Source organism: Micropterus dolomieu, linkage group LG22, assembly GCF_021292245.1.
Source record: "Micropterus dolomieu isolate WLL.071019.BEF.003 ecotype Adirondacks linkage group LG22, ASM2129224v1, whole genome shotgun sequence".
NCBI lineage: Eukaryota > Metazoa > Chordata > Actinopteri > Centrarchiformes > Centrarchidae > Micropterus > Micropterus dolomieu.
Window position 1 is genome coordinate 16,109,450 of NC_060171.1, and position 24,477 is coordinate 16,133,926.

A 24,477-nucleotide genomic window follows, 5' to 3' on the forward strand; every position below is an offset into this window, starting at 1 on the left:
TGGCTCTATTATGAAACTGCAGCATGAGCGAGGCAGGCTATCAATAAAGATGACCAGCATGACTGGTGTTTATTCTGATCAAGTATTTAAGGAACTGAGAATTACTACAGCCAGCACAACAGTCAGCAACGGTTTATTTAATTTTTGTACTGAACTGAAAAAAAAAAAACACATAGTGGCGTGTACTTCTGTAACATAAAAGCGTTGCATTTTTCATCGTTAAATGATACAGATTAACAATGAACAATATACCATAGAGATTTACGTACAATACAGTGAAGTGCCCAATAATATTCTGAAGTCATGTTCTACCTAGACTTGTGCAATACATTGCTAGAAAAAAGCAAAAGAAGGAAAGAGAAAAAGACAAAGAAAAGACGATAACATTAACTGTAGCTTACTCAATGTGAAAATTAATCTGACAAAAAAAAAAAAAAATATTTATGCAAAATAGCCATAGAACAGAAGTTGTGTATTGAAATATGATAAGTCAACACTAAAAACTACTATATGAGCCCTTTGACAAAATGAGTGGACCAAAGAAAACTTTTTATCTTCAACCGATCAAGCTTGACAATTTTGATCTCTAGAGAGACCTGCTCCCATGAAGAAAAAATAATTCAGTTTCATTTTTTTTCCCATTCACATTTCCAACATCAAAACAACCACGGGTCAGGTGGACCAACCAAACGTTATTCTACCGTGCCTGACAAGCAAAGAAAAGGCAGTCAATTCTGTAATTAACAATGCCATTTCTGTAAACAGCTTAAAGTTAAGGAAATTAAAAGTTATAACAAACTGTAAACAATATTATCAGCAACGCAAGAGAAGGGGCTAAATGTGAAAAACTCCCAGATTCCCATTTAAACAACGGTTTTACACTGATCGACCAAATCTAAACGTGGTTTCTTTCTAAGCTATTGTTGATGTGTGGAAATCTATAAAGATTAAACAGTCATCTGTAAGTACCTGGATGTGGAAGATTGAAATATTTTGCGACATGTCACAAAAAATCACATTTCCAATTTCGTCAACAATCATGTCCCCGCACTGACTTCTCAGTATAATAAACGTTAAAACCATGCTGTGTGGAAGGTATATGTGAACTAGCCATAGACTGTATGGAACTAGCATGAACACTGGGCAGACAAATGCTGCCACACTGAGGACAATGGACGCAAATACATCAGCATTTTCAGACGACTCAGAACAGGAATACCAGCATTATCCATGTACCGTTTATCTTGCAAAACAGGTTTTGGTCAGGGGGAAACTGAATCCAATGAACACCTAACAATCCCAACTAATGTTTGGAAAATTCAGATGTTACTAAAACAAAAATATTACACTTAAGAGCAGCACTCCTAGGCAGGGTATTTATAAGGCAAATCAAAATATCTTAATACACAGATTTTATAATAGTTGTAATAAAATAGTCAGATAATGAGGTAATTTGTGATCCACTGACATGGGGTTTGACGTCAGTGCCAATTTCAAACACTCTCCTAACCAAATCCAGTGGCAATTTTTTCTTTTGGTTTACAAACATAGGTACAAAACAGTTTGAGCTTTTTAGACATACGTTTTGGAAAAGGTAAGAGTAATAAAGTGGTGCTAAAATAACTTAACAATTTAAAAAGTGACTGACAGTATCAGGGCTCAATTGGTGTGTCTATTTGATCTGAATGGTAAATCGTTGTGTGTATTCATTTTGAACCCCTACAGGCTGGAATACGGTTTTGGAACGACCTAGTGATCAGAAGGCTCCAAAGGCTTAAATTTTAAGCTCCAGCAGAGTTTGAATTTCAGCGTAAGTGATTCAAGTGCATCAAGAGACACAGAGATCAAACACAAAAGATGTGTTGATGAGTGGCAATGTGAAAAATATAGAAAAAATTTTGGTAAACATTTTTAAGACATTTCTGAAAGGAAGTGAAGCCAGAGAAAGCAAACCAAAACTTAATCTGAATTCTGATGAAAACAAGAGTATAAAAGAAATACATTCATTCCTTCAACAGACATAAAATTGCCAACTATTAAAAGATCTCAGCCATGTTCTAAAAAAAATAAAATATACTGATTCGGACTGCGTTGAGTGTAGTTTAGCACTGAAGGTTGAAGAACCGTGGACAAAGCGCGTTGTTTTTGCTGTCACATAAACACACAAGCATTCAACAAATAAGGCATTTACAAAAAATAAATGGCAGGAATACTGATAGAAAGCCCATTCGGCATGTAATATTTTGGTCTTTGATACAATTTTACTAAAAGTGTACAGAAAGTTGATTGGTCCGGCCCTGATTCGGAGACCAACTATGACAATTCTTGAGGAAAAATCCCTTTACATCTGCAACATGTCGGTAGGTGTGCAGAGATGTTCTCTTTGTCTTCACAGTTCAGCCATAAGGCCGGCAAATGTGACAAGCTTAAGGTCAGTTATCCTCCTCATCATCGCTGGCAAAGCTCCGTCTGTCCTGACTTGTCTCTCTTTCCCTGAGGAAGGTCTGTCTGATCGCCTCCAGCTCGGTCAGCTCTAGACGGACTTTCTCCAGGTGGAAGGAGCGGCGGTTCTGGATTTGACGCATGGGAAATGGGTTCATGTCCACAAAAGCAATGTTCATCAGCTTCCTGGAAAGAAAGAGACGGAAAAAGAGTGGAATGGTTGTCTAATGTTGTGCATGCTCTGTTCTGTTCACACGTACTGAATACTGTATTTGACATTCTGTTGTCCTTGTTTTGAATATTGTTTTAAGTTAATTTTTGCAATTTATGACTATTTTGATCAGGTAATGAACCTGATCCTGCCCTACTGTTGTGAGCGGGCTCTTATCACAAGGAGAATGACCTGTAAATGTTCTCACTTCCTCTCTTGTTTACTTTCAAAGACTGATCATTACTGATTAACTTTAATGCTTGTTGCAACATTATCAGATGCAAAACTCAGACCGTAGAAGACTTGGTTATTGTACACCAGCCACACAGCATGGAGGTATGATCATCTATTCTAAGGTTAATTGGTGCATCATATTACTGCAGATACACTGTCCAAGTTTCTTCACATCACTTCAAACATGAAAACATATTGCAGCTAGTGTACCTTGAATCCAGGATTGTGCGTGTGAAGTATCTAAGATATTTAAAGATGGTTGTGGAATCCTGCAACTTCAAAAACTCCTCCTCTTTGTATTTGAAGAGTGCAAGGGCGAAGCGAAATATGATCTGTAGAGAAAAAGTTGTGAACTCGTGACTTGCCCTGTGTGACTATACACCATAACATGTCTGACACGCAACACCTCTATAGAAGACTAAAGAAAGTATTTATTATTTTCAGAGGAATGTGTCAACTATATTCCTCTCAACATGCAGCACAGTATAGTACTTATGTCTTGGTATGAGGCAAAAGCCATTTATTTACCGAGTTAACAGCTGATACTGCAGTTTATATAATTGTAATTCCCACCATAGATCTTAAAGTAGCTATATTCAATCCTTTCATTTATCACCCAACTCTGAAATTTTCCCCCCAGCTCTACAAGCATTTTTTAACCCAGTGTTTTGGTTTTTACGGTCCACAACTTCACTGTTGGGGTTCGATGTCACCGCTCTGATTTGGTTATTCTCAGCCACAACAGGTAGCTCTTTTCCACAAAAAAGCTGTTAAAACTCACTGTACACAATCTGTCCAACAAACCGGCTGACAGAGAAAATTAGCAATAAGCTGGTGAACATAGTGGAGCATTTAGAAGCTAAAAAGGCAGATGTTTCCCTCAGGAGAGAGTGGACACCAAAAAAAACATGAATCCAAATAAATCGCTTGTTTCCACTGCCCCCAAATGGCCAAACTTCAGTTACTGCAGGGTTGTGCTGCATGAATTGATTTTTTTTGTACAACTTAAGGGCAGAGTTACCCTACAGGCTAAACAACACATTGTTGATTTGGCTAACATTTTAGCAAACAATTAGCTATTTACACATCCGGCAGGCACATCATTCAACATAAGCATTCATTTGGAGTCCTGCTTGCGTCCACCAGGTAAATACAAGTCATTTTGTAAGCTTTCTGGGCTGTAAAACCAAATCAATAAGGTTTAATAGGTTAAAAAAAGTAAAGAGTTGGGTGATAATATAATCACTATGAGTGCCCACTTCCCCCGACACATAGACAATACATACATACACAAACATAATAAATAGTGGAGCTTTAACTTTGCATAGCCATAACTCCAACTTGTCAGGCTAACCGAAGTCTGGAGAACCTCAAACACAAATGCTTGTTATAAGGCTGGAGACATAGTGGGTTGACCAATAAGCCAGCACCCGTGGGTACTTCTTTACAGAAAACATCGATAGAGGAATGCAAAAAGCCACTGAATGTCTACATTACAATTTATAAGGTTTATTTTAAGATACGGTTTCCTTATCTCATTTTCTAGACTCCTTCAGAACTCTTAGCATGTCCAGACATCTGGCTGTGTGGCATTAGAGGACCATGATTTTACTTTCTCCTCTGCCTCTTACCTTGGGACCTTCATACAGAAAGGCATCCCAGATCTTGAAGAGGATGTCGCTCATCACACTGTCCACAAACACCACCAGGAACCAGTTAAAGGTGATGAGGGAGAAGTCTACCTTGTACTGCTCAAAGTGGGCATGAAGCCGGGGCAGCTTCTCACTCATCAGGTCCTTGAACACACGCTGGTCAACCTGCACAGACACAACCAACATATATTTAGATTTTTAAACAGAGACCTTTAGTTTTTACAGCGTGAGAAAAACATGGGACCAAATCTGGCGGATGGAAAGAAGAGCAAACAGAGACTACTGAGCTACATTCTTTCTATGATCAGTCATCAGCAGCAGCCTCAGTCACAAGAATATGACACCACAGAAATCTGTAAACTCCAATAAGGAGGAAATAACTTGTCCTCATGCCATCTGCTGCTAGAACATACCATTTGAGCCTGTTTACCTGTGAGCCAAGCAGAGTCTTGGTGTAATAGTCTCTTGGCATGAAGACCTCCACAATGGCTATAAGGGTCCAGAAGGCATCCTCTTCGTCCAGATAGAGCAAGGCAATAGCTGCCAGCCTGAAGAAATTACATGCAATAAGAATTAATGTTTCCAAGACACAAAAGGAGAGAAGAGAAACCAGAACCCATCGTGTACCTGTTCAGCCCTTGGCAGTAGCCGATATCTGGATTCCTCCAGGAGAAAGCCACCAGAACGTTCCTGAGTTTCTGGATGCCACCTGCACTTGGGGAAGCATAGTGTTTGTTGTTGGGCAAAGTACGCAGCAAGTCCAGCTCGATCTGCTTCGAGGCTGGGTTGGGCTTCTCCCGGGCCACATTTAGTAAGGTCTCATAATAGTCGGGCGGCAAGTGGTCCCGAAACTTCTTGACATGGAAGGAGACACACCAGCGCCACACCTTTGACCGGTGCTCATGGGGCACACCACTGCGAATCAGGGCTTTGAGCTCAGGGGAGCGCACCAGGTCTCTGTTCATGGTGCTGGCCAGATAGTTCTCCCACTTAACACCGACGGACACCTCCTGATCTGTCATGGATAGGGACTTCAGCTCCAGAGCTCTCACCTTGGCAACCAGCTTCTCCTCCTCTTCCTCCTCCTCAGGGACCGTCTTGAAGCCAAACACGTCATACTCACTAATATTAAAATCATGGGAGAGAAAAAATGTTGAACAATTTTCAATCAGTGATGTTCAATTAAATTCCAGATGTAATTAGCATTTTTAGGGGTTCCCAGATTTGCACAACCTGCTTTCAGTTCTACATCACTTAGGCAATCCTTAGCCTGAATTTCTACACAAGCCCCAGAGGACAGGCCTGAGCTTGCACAGAAGTCAGAGCAACCGAAAAACAAATTAGTAGAGCTTGTTTATCCAGTCAAGAGAGATTGTGAACAGCTGTTAATCAAAGTAAAACAGGCTTGGTGACTGTATTGCATTTGGGTCTATTAAGGCTGTTGAGGCAACACCAGCATCTCTTTCTCTCCTACAATGGATTTTTTCTTGATCTGTTGTAGAATTTAGAAAAATGCTAAATTTACATAGAACTTCAGCCCTTTGATATTGAGCAAAATGTGTATAAATATTAAAATTCTGTATAATAGTTGCTTTTGCAACACAAGAACATTTAAATAAATGAGTTTAAATAAATTGTAGAAAAATTTTACAAACATTTCATGTTGAACAAAAAACTTTAATCATCAAAATCTATTCATTAAGGCTTTTTGGCACAGTCCATACCTGACACTATTTGGTTTAAAGATGGGGTGCCCCTGCTGGTCAGGGCTCTCTGCCTGCAGTGCATCCTCCAATAACCTGGAAATGACCTCGCGGGCTGGGCTCTGCTCTGATGAACACACCGGGGTTTTCACTTCTTGAAGCAGTACCAGATACTTACTCTCCACCTGACACAACTTGGCCTCCAGAGCTGTGTACTGCAGCAAAGATAACAGAGAAACATAAACATTATAATCGTAATTTACAAAAACAAGATTACAGTTTGTTATTCATTCATTCATTCATACATACTGGACTTCCCCAAAAAGCTACTCAGACATCCTGTTTCTATTTACAGAGTAACAGACATTAACCGGCTAACAAAAGAGAGTACCTTTGCTTCTAAAGCCTTTTCTCTATTTTCTGCGTTTCTGCGTAATACCGTCAGCTCCAGGATCTCTTTGTTCAGGAACTTATTCTGGGATTTGTATCCTTGAAGACTGTCCTGAAAATGGAAAAACATCTTTTCAGTTAATCTGTACAAATTCAAATAGAATAAGCTCTTCCAGTTCTCCCAAGTGATACAGCTTTTTAATTCTGTACCTTGAGGATGTCCAGTTCCTGCTGATCTTTGTTGAGAGGTGGTGAACCGGCATCACTTGAATTGCCGCTCTGCTCCGAACTCTGCTGTGACAGCTTGATTATGACTTCATCCTTGGCCTGGATGGTCTCCATCAGCATCCCCAGCTGGTCATTTATCTCCCCCACCTTTATTTTCAGGCCCTTCAGCTCTTGTTGCAGGCTCTCTTTCTCCAAGGCGAGACGCTCCATGTGGCCGCACAAGGACTGGATCTGTCCATCTCTTTCCCGAAGCAGGGCCTCTAGCTGGGCTGTCTCTCCCTGGGTTACTGCTGAACCTTCAGTCTGATCTGAAGCTGCAGATGAATCTGGAGCCGCGGCTTGACGGCACACTGGCAGTCTATCGCACTGGGAGGTTCTCAGAGTCTGCTGCAAAAGTCTCACCAGCTCCTGGTTGAGTAAAGAGGTTATTAACACATCGTCTCGCAGGGTCTGTACTCATCTGCTTCAAAGAAAACATTGATATATTCAATTAATTGTTCATTTCTTCCACAAGTTACACTACCTCAATCAAATTCTGTACTAACCTGTAAAGTCATACAATATGATTTTATCTTCTACAACTAACAGTAATAATAGACTAGTCGCGTATTACTACTACTATTACGTACTTTTACTATATGTGAGAAGAAAGTGTTGAGACAGAATCACAGCCCGTTACATTACTTCCTTTCCAACAGACTACAAAAACCACTTATAAGGAAATAAATCTCAAAAATTATAGGACAATTTTTTTTTATATTTGCCCTTCTAGCAGACACTTCTGACTGGATACTGGATAATAGTCAGAGGTGGACCACCTTGGAAGGAGACAAATGAAGTAAAAACATTCATGACATTATTCCCTTTAACATTACACTTGAACACACATGGAAAAGCACATAGGTACCATTTCACACTGTTTAGGCCATTACGCACAACCTAAACTTCATGCATTTGGGTGGCTTACCACCTCGGCCAAATCATTTCAGAGGAGAAACCCTGCTAGTTCACACTGTTTGACAGAGACCACAGTCACACTGACCTAAGCAGCAACATGTATCACAGCCACCACTGTGACCAGATAACCAATTTTGTGTCATTACAAAGCACAAAATTAAATAACAAAAGTTTACCATTTACCAATTAAACTTAAACTTTTCATTGGCAACTGTTTTCTAACAAAAAGGTAGCTTAAAACTGTCCACAGAGACATCTAAGGTTTAAACAAGTATCCCCTACATTGTTTCTTTCAAGAAACATTGCCGTTTTGCATGCAATGTAATATTTAAACACACAGGGGACAACACAAGGGATAGCATGTGGGAAAATGTGACAACACATTCAGTCTAGCCCCAACATTACCTTGAGGACATAAATCACCACTAATAAATACAATGTCAGCTTCGGTCCACTTGACCTGAACAGTGCCAGGAGTGACAGAATATTTCCAACAACAGTTACACAGACACAGCCAGCTGACTCAGTTACTCAGAGTTACTCAGTTTGAGCTGGAAGTAAACCGCTTCACAGGGGAAGCATACACACATACATTATATTTTCATTTGGCTAGCATGGCAGCCATTGTGACCAATCAGCTGGTCCCAAAACACTAAAAGAAGAACAGAGAGTAATGGGAAGGACACAGCTGCAATTGTTGTTAAGAGAACTGCTGTTTCCTTGTTTCTTGCTTAAGCATGACTAATCATTTGCTTGTCTTCCTGTATTAGTGAGAGCACCAGGATTCCACCAAACCACTCAGTCAGACACCACGACCTCAGGTTTGCGCTGAATTAATGAAAATGACATGATAGTAAATGCACTCCACTCAGCCTGGCATTTCCACTCATGTGGATAATTACCACATTATGAAGGCAATCTTGGTGCTTTTCAGTTAACTATGAAAATTATCTATGCTACATTCACTTGGAGATATTAAAATGACTGTAAAAGAGCTTTAAGGCACCAAAAAGGTAAAAAGTATCTCTTTGTCAAGTGAACATTAAACTTTAGCCATGGTGGCAAATAGCATAATAGAAAGCCAAGCAGGATAGAAAAATTATTTCCATATGTGGTAATCTAGATAAATCCACACTGAACAATGCCAGGGAGAGGGTATAAAGTATCAAAATCCTTGTTAAAGAAACAATACAAATGGCATAATATTCACCCATAATAACAATACCAAGTTATAACAATTCAATTTATGAACTGACAAAGAGTCTACGGCACTGCTAGCAGCTCTGTGAGGCTGTAGGCACAGCTTTCGGCTAAATGCTAACATGCTGATGTTAAGAAAGTATGATGTTTATCATGTTCACCTTCTTAGTTTTGCGCGTTAGCATGCTAACAGTTGTTATTAGAACTGAACACAAAGTACAGTTGAGGCCATTGGGAATGTCATTAGTGATAACATTTTATACAAAATCAAAGTAATTGTAACCATTTCCCTCTACTACGTGACACAGCTCTCTACCATTCTTGTTATGTTTTCATATGATCCACATACCGGTATAGCATTTTTTTTATTTTTTTTTTTTTAAATGCTATGACATTGGGTGAAATAATAATAAATGTACCTTCTGACTCGACAGCTCTTCTCTGAGTTTAGCCTGTTCCTGCTGCATGCGGCTCAACTCCTCCTGTTGGCTCTGGAGGCGAAGCTGCATCTCCAAAGGTTTGCTGTCGTTACATTCCACTGGAGCACTCTCGGTACTGCGTGTCTCAGCATTGCGCCCAGACCTCCCAGAGCCCATCATGTCTCGAAGCAATGGCTTCTTTGGCCGTGATGAGTTGCGCACGAAGTCGAAAGTAAACGCTGACCCAAAGGAATCTGAGAGAAGAGAACTGCATTAACAGGGCTCTATGCTAACCTTTTTCCTAAGGAGTAAAACACTATAATCACAGAAAACTCTACTTTGATTGGTGCTTGTGGAATGTGGGACTTTTTTGAACAAGGGACAGATACACAATACACCAGCAGCACCCACAAAACTCACGGCACAAGATTACTGGACAATATTTAACAATAACTTTAGTAAAACAGATGTAAAACTGAACAAGGGGAGCATGTTGCTCTCAGGAGGCTGCGGCTAGAAGGAGCACCTATTGGCACAGTGGCATCCTGGCTCTAGCTAAATCTACATCTGTCCACTGCAGAGACACTATCCACAACCTGGAGGAGTAACTAGTATAAATGATATTATGTGTTATTGTAACATTAAATAAAAAACATAATGTTCATTTAATTGTATATTTTTAGTAGAATGTTAATATATTCAATATAATTTCACATAGTACACTTTATAGATTACCACTAGTTTAATATGAATTCCAGTTAGAGCAGTTTCATTTTTGAGAGATATTTTCATTCATTAAATCCTTGTGCAAGAAAAACGCCTATATTGGTCTCTAATTTGTTAAAGCTAAGTGCTAACTCATCAATAATCATAACCATAACCAACTGTTAGGTTATAGTCTTTACTTGCACATCGTGCTTGTAAATCATTTTTCCCATTACACGTATCTATTTTTAGGGACAAGTGAAATAGCTGCACTGTAGAGCCCTGATTACTCTTTGCGGTTTATTTTTACTGCCTTGTACGTGAAAGTAATAAACTGAAAATAAGTGATAACAATGACTAAGGGGGCTGGAGCAGGCAGAAATGTTCTGGAAAAATGCACTGTTTGTCCATTTTTCATCATACTGGGCAAAGACTAAATAACCAAGGTAAGCTGAGTTTGAGTATTAAACCGCGGCCCGAAGGTGAATAAGGCAGCAGGGAGGGGACGTACGTCTGTGTGTGTCTGGATGTTTCTGTTCAGGGAAGTCCTTGGGTGGAGCATCCACAAGCTCCCACTCCTCTGCACTGCTGTTGTTGTTTGTGTAAAACACACTGCGTCTGCTCTCACCTCCTCTCCCCGGCCGCAGATAAGACATGGAGTTCCTGACAGAACAGAAACCAGACAAGAGAGTGAGTAAGACCAAGACAATGGTGCTTCAGTGTTACGCTGGATACTAACTGACTGCTACTATGTAAAGGATTTTCAAATCCACAGGGATCAAGGACAAACTGCAGGGAAACCTGATGCTCTGACACTTTGTAAATAACATTAGCACCAACAGCCTTCGTTAAGGTTTTACACTTTTCCCTACAGGCTATGGGCAACAGAACTCCAGCTCTGTACAAGTAAAAAAGCAATAAACAATACAGCTACAATCTAACTTGATATGACCAGGTTACTCTTGATGAGAGAGCATAACTTCCAAATAAAGTGTCTTTGCAAAATAAAATAATAATTTAAAAAAAATAACAAATGAATACCAGTAAATGTATGAAACCCTAAATATCAGGGCATTCTTAATTCTAACCATAAACCTAACTTGTGTTTTTCACACTTCTGAATTTGAGTTCACTGCAAACGCATTTCTATTTGTGTGCAGCAGAATGAAGTTAACCTCATCCACACTGGACGTATGTCACATTTTTCACATCCTAAGAACAGACACGCTACAATTTTAAAATCAATGAAGCTGTCTACAGCAGGCCCAACAGCAACATCACATTTCTGGTGTTAACATTCGGCTTCAGCTGTAAACTTACAGATTTAGATACAATACAGTTAGTTACAGTTTAGGCAATGCAAGGCCAGTTCATTTGTATATTATATTTCAACAACAAGGCGATTCAAAGTGCTTTACATAAAAGCAACATAGGAAAATATTTTTAAAAAGACATTTATAAAATGTCTTTTTTTATAAAAAAGATATTAAGTTGTTCAACTGGCCACTAGTTCAGTGAGTAAGAATCAAAGAGACAAAAATATTAGCAAAATAACTAGGCTAGCAGCTGTGTGGGTTTGATCCCTGGAAACATACTTTGCATTCTAAAATATAAGAAGCTAAATCATCATAAAGGTTCATATATTTATATGGTTATGCACAGCAACAACAAGCATGGCTGAAAGCACTGCTCCACAGTGGAGTTAGTTCCCAAAACAGGAGCGACTTCAGTAGTGTGGAAGTGGTTTGGTTACAAAAGATCAGATGTACAACAAACCACAGTAATATGTTGTAATATGTAAGTGAAAGAAGGCTGTAACAACAAAGTGGGCAATGGCGCAAACTTATTTCACCACCTCAAGTAGAAGCACCCGGCTGAGTACGAGGAGAGCCAAAAAGCCTGTGAGGAGATCTCAAGAGCTACTGAGAGTTCTAAAGCAAATATAGTTTAATACTTTTTCATATGGTCAAGAGTATAATTATCACAGAAATACCCTCAAATATCAAGATAGTATATTTTCGGCCCATATCGCATACCATTCTTGTGCACCTTTATAAAGGGATCTCTCTATCCATCACAAAGCAAATTCCAAACCACATTTTCAACATTTCATTGTGGGCATCATTTGAATAGATGTGTTGTATGGCCCAGAAGGGGAGCTTTTGATGGCTGCATACTAGAGCAACTAGTGAACTATGGATGCAACCATTTCCTCAACTGCGGTCAACCTCAGGAAGAGGGTAGTTTCTTTCCTCAATACGGCTCTATTGGGGCACAGAGCAGACAAACGAGTTGTGCCTGTTAAACAGGGACTCGAAAAAAACAGATTGCCCTTTCTTTTTAAAAACATTGGGCACTGTATCATCCTACTAGACCGCAAAAACCTTTTGTTAAGCGTTACCTGAGTTCTGTACCAAAGGTTCTGAGTGAGAAGTTGAGGGGGTTTGTGGACGCAGCAGCAGGCCCTCTGGCTGACTGAATCCCCACCATTCCCCCGCCATCTGTTTCTGTCTCCATGGCAAAGTCGCTGCGGACCTTCTCCATGCTGTCACTTAGCTTCTCAAAGACAAACGTGTCTGAAATAAAACACAGAGTGCATTAGAATAACACAATAATAATAATATCACATTACTGATATCACCACAGGACCTCGGCTATATCAATTGTTTGTTGAGGAAATAGCACTGTAATGACCCTGAGTGGATTCCAGAGTTAAGCAATATTTTGTTACCCAGAATGCAATTTACAGTAGGGTGCGTGTTTGTGGTTTCCTAAGCAGCTCTCTATCCATCAGGAAATTCAGTACGCAGCATTTGGAGCCCGGCAGGCTAAATATAACTTTTCATCTATGTATGAAATTATATGTGGGAACATTGTATAAAGGGTCAAACAGCTCCACAATTATGCTGTCACACCCATGAAGAAAGCAAATTGCAACCACAAAGTTGTTGGTGTTACATTGCAATTCAAGGATGACAATGATCCGACTCATTGTACTCTGATAAATCTTTTTGAACTGACATATTGAGACAAGTGGAAAAAAATCCTCTCTAAACCCGTGCCAGATTTAATAAAAAGAGCAGATTAGTCAATGGCAGAATAACGGTTACACATGTTACATCGTGGTTTGTTTGAGTGTGCTTAAACCTTTGTAGTCAGTAGCTATTACAAGACAGTCTTGGGCCATGGTAATACTGTCAAGTAAAGTTTAGTCAATTACAATTCAGAAAAACTACGAGGTTTCATAAACAACAAGAGTTGACCAAATGTTAGTGGAGACACTGGATTCATAAAAGTACATTTACAACATTTACAGGAAGTCCACAGGAGTAAAAGACAGCAGTTAGGCTCACAATCATTCACAATTAGAATGTTGCATTAGCAACGCATTAGCTCACGATAGCTGGATAGTTAGCATTTCAACATATTTGACTACATACCTCTAAAGTGATATTGGTGTTAACATGGGTACTTGTGCCATTTGGAGACAGACACACACCAAGAGGATTTTGTAAAAGTAAAACATTAGTCATGTGCGATGGCAGGAAAAGGAAGTGGCCATCACAGTTCATTTCACTGAGCTAGAACAATCAAAATAAGCTGAAGTAATGTCATATAACTGTACACAGCCTTTTAGAGGACATAGATATACACAGCATTTACAATATAAACAACAACCTCGTGTTGTTTGCATTGCAAATGCTGCTGAGCTGCATTTTATTCTGTTGTGTTACAGTGGCTGATATTTGTGAGTATACTTGAAAACAGTGCAACGTACACACAACAGGAGTTTTATTTCTTTGAGTGCATTAAAATAAAACACACCCCAGATAAAGCAGAACTCCTTTCATTTGCCCTCTGTTGATTTCTCATTTAATCAATGCTTGACACAGCCCTGCCCACATGCTCTTTCTGTAGGAAACTTGGGGACCTGGCAACAAAGTGACTGATGATGAAACAGAGCAGTGAAAATAAGTGTCCACCCTGTACATGTACACGTGTGTACCTGCCTACCATTGTCTTTGCCTACGAGGCCGGTGGGAGGGTAGGCCAGGGTTGGGGAGCTCCAGCTGTCTCTCTGACCAGAGCCTCGTGTGTTGCTGTACTCCCAACGTTTCTGCTGTAACTGCTGGAGCCAGTAATGCATCACCTGCTTGCTTGGGGCCTGGAGATGCAAATACACACATACACAAGGGTTACTTGCAAGTGACATGAGTCAAACAGGTTTTGGAGATCAAACGGTTAAAAGACAAGTCAAACACCAATATTAATGGACTGACACCCTGGCTGGGAAAATGACAACAGCTGTGGAAATAAATTACACATATGAAACAGTCTAAGAGCACTTTATATATAGCCGGTTACTATTCAGATCTGTCATGTGAATGAGCACAGACCCTGGTTTCAGTCTCAGTTCCAGCCTAGAGCTGGCAGTGCAAGCGGTTTGGTTTTTAACTATTCACACCATCTGCTGAAAACAAAGCAGACTTTAGCAGGCAGCCAGGCTGATTAAAACCAGAGGCACCTGTCTTGGCACCAAACCGGTCACAGTCACATGACAGTAAAGAAGACCAAGAGCAACATCACATGAGATGCTGTAACCATTTGTAAATCATGTCATGAGGGCGGATGAGCTCATGTGCATGTAAGTTAAGCCTAAACTTATCTCTGCATGTAAACATTAGTCCAACAGTGTGTTTGAGGCAATCAGCTGAATAATGTGCTGATGAAGCTCCTGTCTGGCAAACATGATCCACGTGTAGAATTGATTTATTTTATATTAACAGCCAGCCTTTCTTAAAAGTTGTCAAATCGTTTAACCCTGTCAGCAGAAATATTTGCACACCGGACTGACAGCCAAGTTGAGAATGAATCTCTCGAGTTAGAATGGGTGTGTCTGCCTTTCCACAATGACAAAAGAAGTGGCAATTGACAGCAAAACATGGTGCTTTACATGCTGAAAAGTTCCTACCTTGAGGAGAAACTCCTTCCCATCCGTGCGGATCTCAAACTGACCCTCTTCCCCCTCCGCATCGTAGTTGAAGCACGCATCGCCTATTTCGATGTGCCCGAGTGGCAATGCATCTTGGGGAGTCTTAAAGTAATACAAATAACATTTCCTTGGATCATACACGAACCACCTCGGCTTGTACCCCCTGAGAGGCCCCTTGCCGGACAGTTTGTTCAAGTACCCGCACAGCTTGGAGGCCTGCTCCTTCGCGGCCTCGACATCGGCCACATCCACAGACTTGAAGGCCAAAATGCGGGAAGCTGTGCAGGAGTTTGCTTCGCTGCCATCCTCCACTTCGTGCATCTTTCCTCTAAGTTTCTTCTTCGTGCGGCGCAGCGGATGCCCACTCCTGTTTCCACCCGCATGACTGCCTGCCTCTTGGAGAGGTGAGCATGGGAGATGTAGTTTGTTTCAAGAGTGACGTGGTGGACGACGCGTGCGTAGATGTTTGTGAGGCAGCACCCCCACTGGGTGGTGGTGTTTGACCAGATGTGCAACCTCAGAAACTCCAGCCACTACAAATGGTGGCGAGAGAGAAATCTGGGTACAAGTAGAAGTAAAAGGACAGAGAGAAGAATAGCACCTGTTTTGATTAAAGACATATAAAATTGATGAGCCTAATTCAAATCCCCATAATCGGAGATAATAAAATAATAAAAATTCCCCCGAATTGGAGATATTAAAAAAAATACAAATACCTAAAATACTCAGGTGAACATGGCTGGGTTAGATGGTCCCAAGGAAATATGCAGATCTACTCGGCAGCTTCAACATACACCCAGAAACCCAAAAGAAATAGTAGCCTAAGGTAAAAAGTAGCACTACCACACTATACAAATACAAACAGTAAAAACTTACAAATAGTAAAAATACTGAACTATTATCAGCAAACCTTACTTAAAGTGTCCATGTTATAATATTAAAATATTTGGATTAACCTATACTGTTAACTTTGATGTTGTGTCCTGTTGTAGCTACTTTTAACTGACTGACATACTATTGGTTAGTTTCACATTTTATAAACTGGTCATTTTGTGTGTAAACTCATAATCTGATAAGTAACTAGAACTCTGAACTAACTATAAAATAAATAATAAAAAGAACAACATTTGATTCTTAAATACAGTGGAGTAGAAGTATAAAGTAGAACAATTCAAATACCTCAAAATTGTACTTAAGTGCAGTGGGCTACTTGAAGAAATGTAGGCTGCATTCTTACATTCCACCACTGCCAACCAGTGTTTCTTTGCTGGAATAACAGAACTTGACCCCAGGTTTCTCTGTGTCAGTTACTTTGTGGAAGCTAAAAACAACATTTTAAAAGCTCCATGTGACCACAGCCTATTAAAACGGAAAAAATTAAAATCGACTCGAACTCGGGCCACGAGATGAGATAATTATGCAGGACCCACTTTAAATGATTTTGTATTGGTGCAAGTTGCAATTAATTAAAATGACCAAAACCAACTAACTTGTAATCTATCACACCAGTAACTTTGGAGATTTTCATGCTTTCAGGTCAGTTGAGGGATTACATTGGCTTTGCTGAAACAGGGCTGTTGTACCTACAGATTTCTTGAAAAGTTTTAATTTTGGAGATACAACATCATTAAACTCACAACAGCAATACTTTCTCAGTCTCACCTCATGTCGAATGTAAAATCCTAATCTTTAAAGTAACTATACAACCACACATAAATGCAGTAAAGTGAAAAGTAAACTACAGTATTGGGCTTTCTGGTGGCCTAGTGGTTAAGATGCATAACCACAGTAGGCCTGGTTTGATTTTGATTGGGGACCTTTGTTGCATGCCATAGCCTTCTTGCTCTCCCCATGTTTCCTGTCTTTAGTGTACTGACAATATATCAGATAAAGTTGAGAATGAAAAGAAAAACAAGCAAACAAAAACTACAACATTTACATGAAAAATAATGAAGTAGGAAATTAAAACATGGACATCCACAAATACAAGATAAATACGTAAAACATTTTATTACAGTACCGCACTTCAGAAAATTAATTTAGTTGCTAATCTTTGTAGGAGCTACAGTATATTGATTAATTAATCATTCTAGTCCATAGCAGTTTTATCACATGTTCACATGTATTTGACTATCACATGTTCACATGTATTTGACTAGAGGTTATTCACAGTGTGACTCTGACAGTAAAACTCAGGTCTATAACAAACCGGGGTTTAGCCTGTTGCAATATTTCCAACTGGAGCTTAGGGTCATGGAACATAAACAGCAGATGACTGGTCTTGTGCTTGGAAATACACTTGTTATTTTTCCCATTTGAAGTCTTCTTAAAAATAATATTGGAGCTCTTAAAAAAATGCAATACAGTGAAACTCCAAACCTGTCTGTGATAACTGTGTAACTTATTTTGATAGATAAATCTCATAATAATGTCGGTCAGATTGAACTTTGGCTTATTTTTGGGAAAATTCGGTTGAGGACGCTTCTTTCACCCTCAGGTTTAAAGGAAGGAGTAATCATAAGCGCAGTTCTTTTGTTCTAATGACATTTTACAGGCGTCAACTGACTTGTGACCTTTTAAAGACCCACATCCCCCTCATAGGTATGTCGCCAGAAGACTGAAAATAAGATCTTAAAGAGCCTTTTGTCTGGTAACCGTCTGATAACTCTGCTTCCATTTAGATACCCGTTTACCTCAAAGCTGCTTTAGATAAAATAAATTTTTGTGTTGTTCGCACACTGTTAATAGTTCATTGCTGAATGCATTCTTTACAAACAGAACCAGTGATAATATTTGACCCCAAACTTCTCCACACCCCCAGAGGAGCAATGACTCACAAAGGCATTTAAACCAGATACTGTTGAGATGATGTTGAAATTCTAGCTCATGGTACTGTAGCAATACTTAGTCACAATGTACATGGAGCATAAGAGTGCATTTATTTGGTAAATACTAGCTGTGTCGATGGATAATAAGCCTATAATTTCTATTATATGAGAGTTGTAAGAAAACAAACCACACAGAACAACAGTGATTACACTTTGAGACACAGGTTTGATCAGCTGTGTATAGGGAAAAGTAGCAGTATCTACTGAGATCAAAGTGGGAGCAATGTTAGCATTGGGGAATGCTGAAATCCAGTCTCATCCCGCTCAGTATGACACAGACTCTTTCTGGTTACTGTCTCTCCCCCACAGGGACTTCCTACTGCTCACCACTGAGCAGAAACCATTGGAGGTGATTCATGACAACAGTCTCAGGCATGGGGGGAATGACTTAGCCATTATTTTTGCCAACCCTCAAGACAAGGCTAGGAATTATCTCCTCTTATTAGAGTTTTGTTTATGACGTCTTAAATCTCTGCGTACATAGTGAATCTTCACAAATATTTCCATTTCATTCACTTCACTTGGTACCGCCTCATCAGTTATGATCTGCATTTATTGCAAACCCAGGTGAGAAAACACAGAAGATCAACTGCTGACGCAACTTATCTCCCATTACTACAGTAATCACTCTGTGGGTAAAACATCTCTTGCAAACCAACGCGCTCATGTGCACACAAACCACACTTTCTGTACAGCCTACTTTCCGTTTCTCTTCAGGAAGCTCGTGCGTTGTTCAGCAGCCCTTAGGCGTCTCTGTTATGCAAATGAGCTGTCTGAACTCTCCATGCCGTTGCCGAGCGGCACTGCTTTCCAAGCAGGTGGAAAAAAATGTGTAATTGTAAATGTCATCTGTCTATATCTCCCATGTACAGTCATACTCCTTCAGAAAACCTTTGCTTGTAGGATACAGACTGTTCAGAAGTTGAGAGAAGTATTTCAATGTTTGCTGCAATGACACCCGGTTCAAACCACACACTGGCAATCTCAAGGAAAGGTATGTACTCCTAAATAATAACTCACCTTAAAATAATAGTACTTGAGCTTTACATTAAACTGAGAATGAAGTCTCATTGTCCATTGTGATTATTTTTTTAGGGATTGAAAGAAATTGCTGCGTACTGTACAGACAACAGAAACCCAAATCTGAGAGGATCTGCCACTTTTCAGGGTCAAGGACAAAGGATCACAGACATACAAAATCACCCTGCCTCAAGACCTGTCTGACGTTTTGCTTCAAGGTAAGCACTGTGGTGGATCACTAGTGTGGTCACTCACCAGAACTGGTCGGTTTTTATGTTGTTTTTGTTTTTTTTCTCACCAGAACTTGTCTTTTACTGATGCCTGACATCAGTGTGACATAGCAGTAGGAGGTCAATGTAAATAAAAGTTTGCCTGTGAATGGACTTTTGACGTAGTGGATTCTGAATAGTTTTTGTGGACCAAGTTAAAATATTGTGATTTAACAGTAAAGACACATTGTACAATATATGTTAAGACATACACACATGAATGATCAGGTTTTTCTTGCTGCAGCACTATTAAACTATTACAGTGAGAACACTGAGCTACTTTTAGTTTCTGGTTGACGCCTCCTGGAAAATAAGCAAATTAGACAGTTAAAATACAGCCTCACTGCATATGTTGGGAAATGAATGCTGGTTGTCTTCATCAGCTGTTTGTGTGGATTTGATTAGGACCGGGTGAGGATGGAGCAAAGGGAACCATCAGTGGATTCTCATGCTGAAGGGACTGAAGGAAGACTCAGGGAACTGGCTTCAAAGTGGTTCATAGACACTCAAGTGCCACTCATCGTCCGCAATGGCTTCTTCCCCACTTGGTTCTTGGGGTTCATCACGAGAAAGTAAGTATTCGTTGATTTCATTAAATGTACAATAGAAATCTTACGTTGACTATGAGTAAAGTTTTTGTTTCCTATCAAATAACTTTCCCGAACTTTAACGCTCAATATTTGTATATCATTTGTTTGTGACAAAAGAGATCCCATTCCCTGAAGTGCCACTATGTCCTCTTTTTATATAGAATTTCAAAATACAGACTAGTAACAAATGACCAGCAGCATTTTTAACATAGAAAGAGTTTTTTATTGTCAAGCAAATAAATGTATATGGTTTATTACTTAAGCTCTTTTATTTTAAGTCAGAATGTATTAAAGTATAAGTCAGAGTGTACATCAGGTGAAGTAATATTTAAGCAAAGCAGAGTCTGTTCAGTGCTGAAACCAAAATGCACCATTGTCATGTCTGGAAGATTGCATATTCAACTACCTACACCTACATAAAGAGCACATGGGACATTTTTGTCAGAACTTGTGTATTAGTAAATAACAGGTTTATGGAAAACACACGTAACTAAATGGATTTTCCTTTGATGCGATGTAATTTCCAAGGTGAATTATGCGATCCGCCTCACTTTGCTCAAATTGCTCCTTACTGTTCCTGTAAACACAGGCCAAATGGGCTTTTGGAAAACATTTGTGCTAAAATGTTTTGAGGTTCCTGTTGTAAAGTTCATCATGGTTTATCTACAGAGATGCTGAAGAAATACTCAGAGATAAGGAGCTGGGCTGTTTCCTGATCCGTCTCAGTGATAAGGCCATTGGATACATTCTGTCTTATAAGTGAGTATTGGTTTACTCTGAACAACCTGTTGCAAAATCAGAAACCACTATAAAAACTGAGCATGTTGTTTTAATACAAACTTTACTTTGTGCCAAATCTTCTCTCTGTATTTAATGTTTAACTGCTTATAATATTCATTTGTTATTGCAAATAGTGGATCTATGTAAATCAATATTGCACAAATTTTAAAGTACAGTATTTAGGTAATCACTATTGTAAAAAGCCCATGATGTGAGAAATGTGTCCCAAATCTGCTGTAGTTATATTTCTGGTATAAGTATATTATACATAAACACATTACATCAGTGGATATCCATGCTCCAAAAGTCACAAATCAGATGTTTCATTGGTAATACAGAATTAAACATCTTACTGTTTTCATCTTGTCTGAACCAAAGATATTATTTCATCATCAGATAATTTTAACCAAACACACTTTAGAATTGTTAACACTTTTCAGCCGAAGAAACCCATGTGATTTTGTGTTTTTTAAATTAAATGAAATGTCTGACTTTTGGACACAAAACTAGACTGCTCTAGTGATAACATGGGGCCAACAAGAATGTGTTGTGGAGAACCATGGCTTTAACAAACTTTTTTTTTCCTGTTGCAGAGGCAGTGATCGGTGTCGACATTTTGTGATAAACCAAAGCGAATCAGGGCAGTTTGTGGTCTGTGGCGACACTGAACAACATGACAAAGTCTCTGATCTCATAGAATACTACAAGACAAGCCCCATCGAGCCCTTCGGAGAGTACCTGACATCCTCGTGTTTTGAGGTGAGACAAAACTCCTTAGTCACTTTCTTTAAGTTACATTGATCAAGAATGAAGGTCTAACTGGCATTTTGTTCTTGCAGGCACTGAATGAAGGACTTTATGATATCATCCAGGTGAACCCTAAAGAACAGCCTGTGGGCACTGTCAGAGCTGTGAAGAACACGCGAAAGCAACAGATGAACCCAGCTCAAGAGCAGCCTCCCACACGGCCACGAAAGAACAACAGGACACTAGAGGCGAGTGCAGTCCCTAAATTACGGGGAGTTTATTCTAACCAATATGTTTCACTGAAATTGTTACTGTGTTAAATATCTCCAAGCGGACTTAAAGAACCTTTCTTGTTTTGTAAAACAGGAAGTACCACCTTTACCTCGGAGGAACAGGCACCTTGATGGCCTGAACGATCAGGACAGGGTTTTGTATGCTCAGCTCAGGAAGCAATCACCCAGGGAGATCCACATCTGTCAGGACCATTTACCTGGAGATAATCCGGGGAGAGCTGAGAGATCCACAACCCAGAGTCAGAACATAAGCAGGTGTAGACCTCCATCTGAACCGGACTCTGTTTACTCTGAGCTCGACCTGCTGGACAGCAAGAGCAGGTCTCTACCGCTTCTGAACAACAACAGCTCTGACAGAGAGCAGTACAGGCTGAGTGCACCCCCCAACACGCCTCCGAGACTTTCCCCTAAGCCCTTCAGACAAGCCACTCGCTATAGCCCACCACCAGAGAAGACAGACTCGTGTAGCAGACCGAGCAGCACCCATAGCCTGGAATACATGAGTGACAATGCTGTCTATCACCTAGCCGGCAGGCCTGATAGCCCACACACTACATCGTTTGAGACAAGAACATCGTCAGAGCAGTCACAGTCCCTGTATGCTGAGGTCACCAGTGAAGCCCTCGTTGCCCGCTTCCCCCAAGAAAATACATACGAGCTGATTCCTGGCCTTGTGGACACAGCCAAACTTAAACCCAACCGTCTGGAGGACATGGGACCCAAACACAACCACTCATCCTGGGGGTTAAAGGTTAGTAATGTGGTCAAAATGCTTTCATTGAAATATTTTAGTCTCCAAAAGTTGAATTTAATGTTCGTCCTATTTATTTAATGCTGAACCTTTTTTTTTTCTACCTCCTGCAGAATGAAAAATGGAAATGGCTGTTCCCTGAAGTCAAGAGGAAATGGTGAAGAGGTTACCTTACCTGCTACAGAAGAAAATAATCACTAATTTTTCTCTGACACTACAGTGGTCCAGCCTGATGCACAATCTGTGAAAGCTTCTCTTTTATATATTCATCATGGGCTTACATGCTCATAGCTATTCAAATGACTTCTGTATTTTTTTATTTTAATTTTTAATGTATTTATTTAAAAAATTATGATGCATTCACAACTTCTTTTCCACGTGTACGCAAATGTCCTAAATACAACATAAATTGTATACAGACATTTTACAAAACTAATAATGTCATTAAACACAAATCCATCAATGAGAAATTAAAAAAGGAAAATTATTTTCTTTACTACTGATCTTTAAAATTATTTTGACTACAAGCTGCTACCATCAATACTGCACTTCTTTCACAGGAAACTTTATTTGCATACTGATTTCAAAACCTTGTATATGGCAGCAACGGGGAAGTTGGTCAAAGACGTTTAAATGTCATTTATTATCTTCTATCTTCTGCTGCTCTTTTACTACATAATTATAGTTTTAGCAGTAGTCACTAAAACGACAGTGTAGGTAATACGTCGATTTTCTGTGTACTAAAAGGCTTTCCATGCTCATAGTTATCTTTATAAGCAATAAAATACAGGAACAGCTGCAGTATAATTGTATGTGCAGTGTAGAACTTGTGTGGCAGAGGTAAAGAAATAAGGTATTTCCCCTGCAAGTGATGAAATGCAAATTTGAACCCACTCAAATATCAAAACATTCAAATGGAAGATCAACAATATTTTGACATTTCTGTCATTTTCTCTTTCACAACTTAGATTCAGATGATAACATGTCACTGGAAAACAGTAGGAAATGTGTGTTACTTCTTAACAGACAAATAAGATGTCATAAGTGCCTGATTGTGTATCATTGGGTTTCTGTACCTGTGAGTAACACTCACAAAACTACAACAATGTACTAGATACACTATTATATAACAGCACCATTTTGTATGCTGTGGTATGGATAGCCAAAAGTGAATTACAATAACTCAAGAGATTACAAACACAGTATACAGTACACCAAAAAAATCTCTTATTGGTAACACTCCCTAATTAGCCTTTGTTAGCAGCATATGAAAATAACTAAGTTAATGAATGATTCATAACACCGTATAAACAAACTTTACAGTGTGTTATAAAAATTTACTTTTACATGAACAAATATTAACAGGTGTGTGTTCAAAACATGGAACATTAAGAAGTATTTTTTCAAATATATTCTTTTTATAATATATTTCTATATAATAATAATAATAATAATATATACCATATAATATTTTAAAATAAATACATAAATACCTCAATGCTATGATGAGAAGTGTATTATATTATGTTGTCATTCATCATCAGTTTATACACAAGTGAGGGGTTACAAATACATAAGACACTTAACAGTTTGTCTGTGTTAGCAACTGTACATGGTAATGTGGGTAGTGTTAAAGGATCACCACCTTGTTTTAAATAATTTGTCAATTTCAAGAAATAGTAAACATGCAATAATTACTGATACAGTACACAGCAACACCAACTTGGATAATAATCTCTTAATCTGCCAGCGAGCAGTTAGTAAGGCCCCATTGCCGCTATGCTGAGCAAGTTTAAGGCACCATCTTAAATCAGATCAAATTAAAACAGACAAGGTCCCATGGAGTGAAATCAGCGTGACTTTCACACACTCCTTGGCCACTCTCAACATCAGAAACAGTTGCTTACAGTAATGGGTGCTTTACAGCCCCCAGTATCACATTGCACCAGAAGCTTCTCTGCAGGAATCATAATTAACAGATGTTCTCTGTGAGACCGGTAATTAA

At 39.3% G+C, this 24,477-nt stretch overlaps 2 protein-coding genes across 4 annotated transcripts; one reads left to right on the forward strand and one right to left on the reverse strand.

Annotated features, from left to right (window-relative positions):
- Positions 1-117: 117 nt before the first annotated feature.
- tbc1d2b (TBC1 domain family, member 2B) lies at positions 118-15,510 on the reverse strand. The gene is made up of 13 exons (XM_046036769.1): positions 15,114-15,510; positions 14,156-14,306; positions 12,543-12,717; positions 10,653-10,804; positions 9,437-9,690; positions 6,843-7,268; positions 6,634-6,744; positions 6,264-6,457; positions 5,167-5,661; positions 4,970-5,087; positions 4,519-4,704; positions 3,098-3,219; positions 118-2,628 (listed from the first exon to the last, which is right to left on the reverse strand). The coding sequence occupies exons 1-13, from the start codon at positions 15,453-15,455 to the stop codon at positions 2,433-2,435; spliced, it is 2,922 nt and encodes a 973-aa protein (XP_045892725.1). The 5' UTR covers positions 15,456-15,510; the 3' UTR covers positions 118-2,432.
- LOC123961408 (SH2 domain-containing protein 7-like) lies at positions 14,641-22,932 on the forward strand. 3 transcript variants are annotated; one of them, XM_046036770.1, is made up of 9 exons: positions 14,641-14,786; positions 18,895-19,016; positions 19,118-19,260; positions 19,717-19,883; positions 20,571-20,660; positions 21,275-21,440; positions 21,521-21,676; positions 21,795-22,472; positions 22,586-22,932. In XM_046036770.1, exons 2-9 carry the CDS (start codon positions 18,962-18,964, stop codon positions 22,631-22,633), a joined length of 1,503 nt encoding a protein of 500 aa, XP_045892726.1. In that variant the 5' UTR covers positions 14,641-14,786; positions 18,895-18,961; the 3' UTR covers positions 22,634-22,932. The 3 variants fall into 3 exon arrangements, with proteins under 3 accessions (XP_045892726.1, XP_045892728.1, XP_045892727.1); XM_046036772.1 differs by having other exon boundaries at positions 14,706-14,786; positions 18,926-19,016; XM_046036771.1 differs by lacking the exon at positions 14,641-14,786 and adding an exon at positions 14,846-15,538.
- Positions 22,933-24,477: the final 1,545 nt, after the last annotated feature.

Coding starts and splice junctions, on each gene's coding strand:
- tbc1d2b (XM_046036769.1), bottom strand. CDS start 15,455: ATGCACGAAGTGGAGGATGGCAGCGAAGCAAACTCCTGCACAGCTTCC. Junction 10,805..12,542: donor ACCTTTGGTACAGAACTCAG/GTAACGCTTAAC, acceptor CTGTTCTGTCAG/GAACTCCATGTCTTATCTGC. Junction 7,269..9,436: donor AAGAGCTGTCGAGTCAGAAG/GTACATTTATTA, acceptor TTACTCAACCAG/GAGCTGGTGAGACTTTTGCA.
- LOC123961408 (XM_046036770.1), top strand. CDS start 18,962: ATGTTTGCTGCAATGACACCCGGTTCAAACCACACACTGGCAATCTCA. Junction 19,261..19,716: donor GTCTGACGTTTTGCTTCAAG/GTAAGCACTGTG, acceptor GGATTTGATTAG/GACCGGGTGAGGATGGAGCA. Junction 21,441..21,520: donor TGACATCCTCGTGTTTTGAG/GTGAGACAAAAC, acceptor TTGTTCTTGCAG/GCACTGAATGAAGGACTTTA.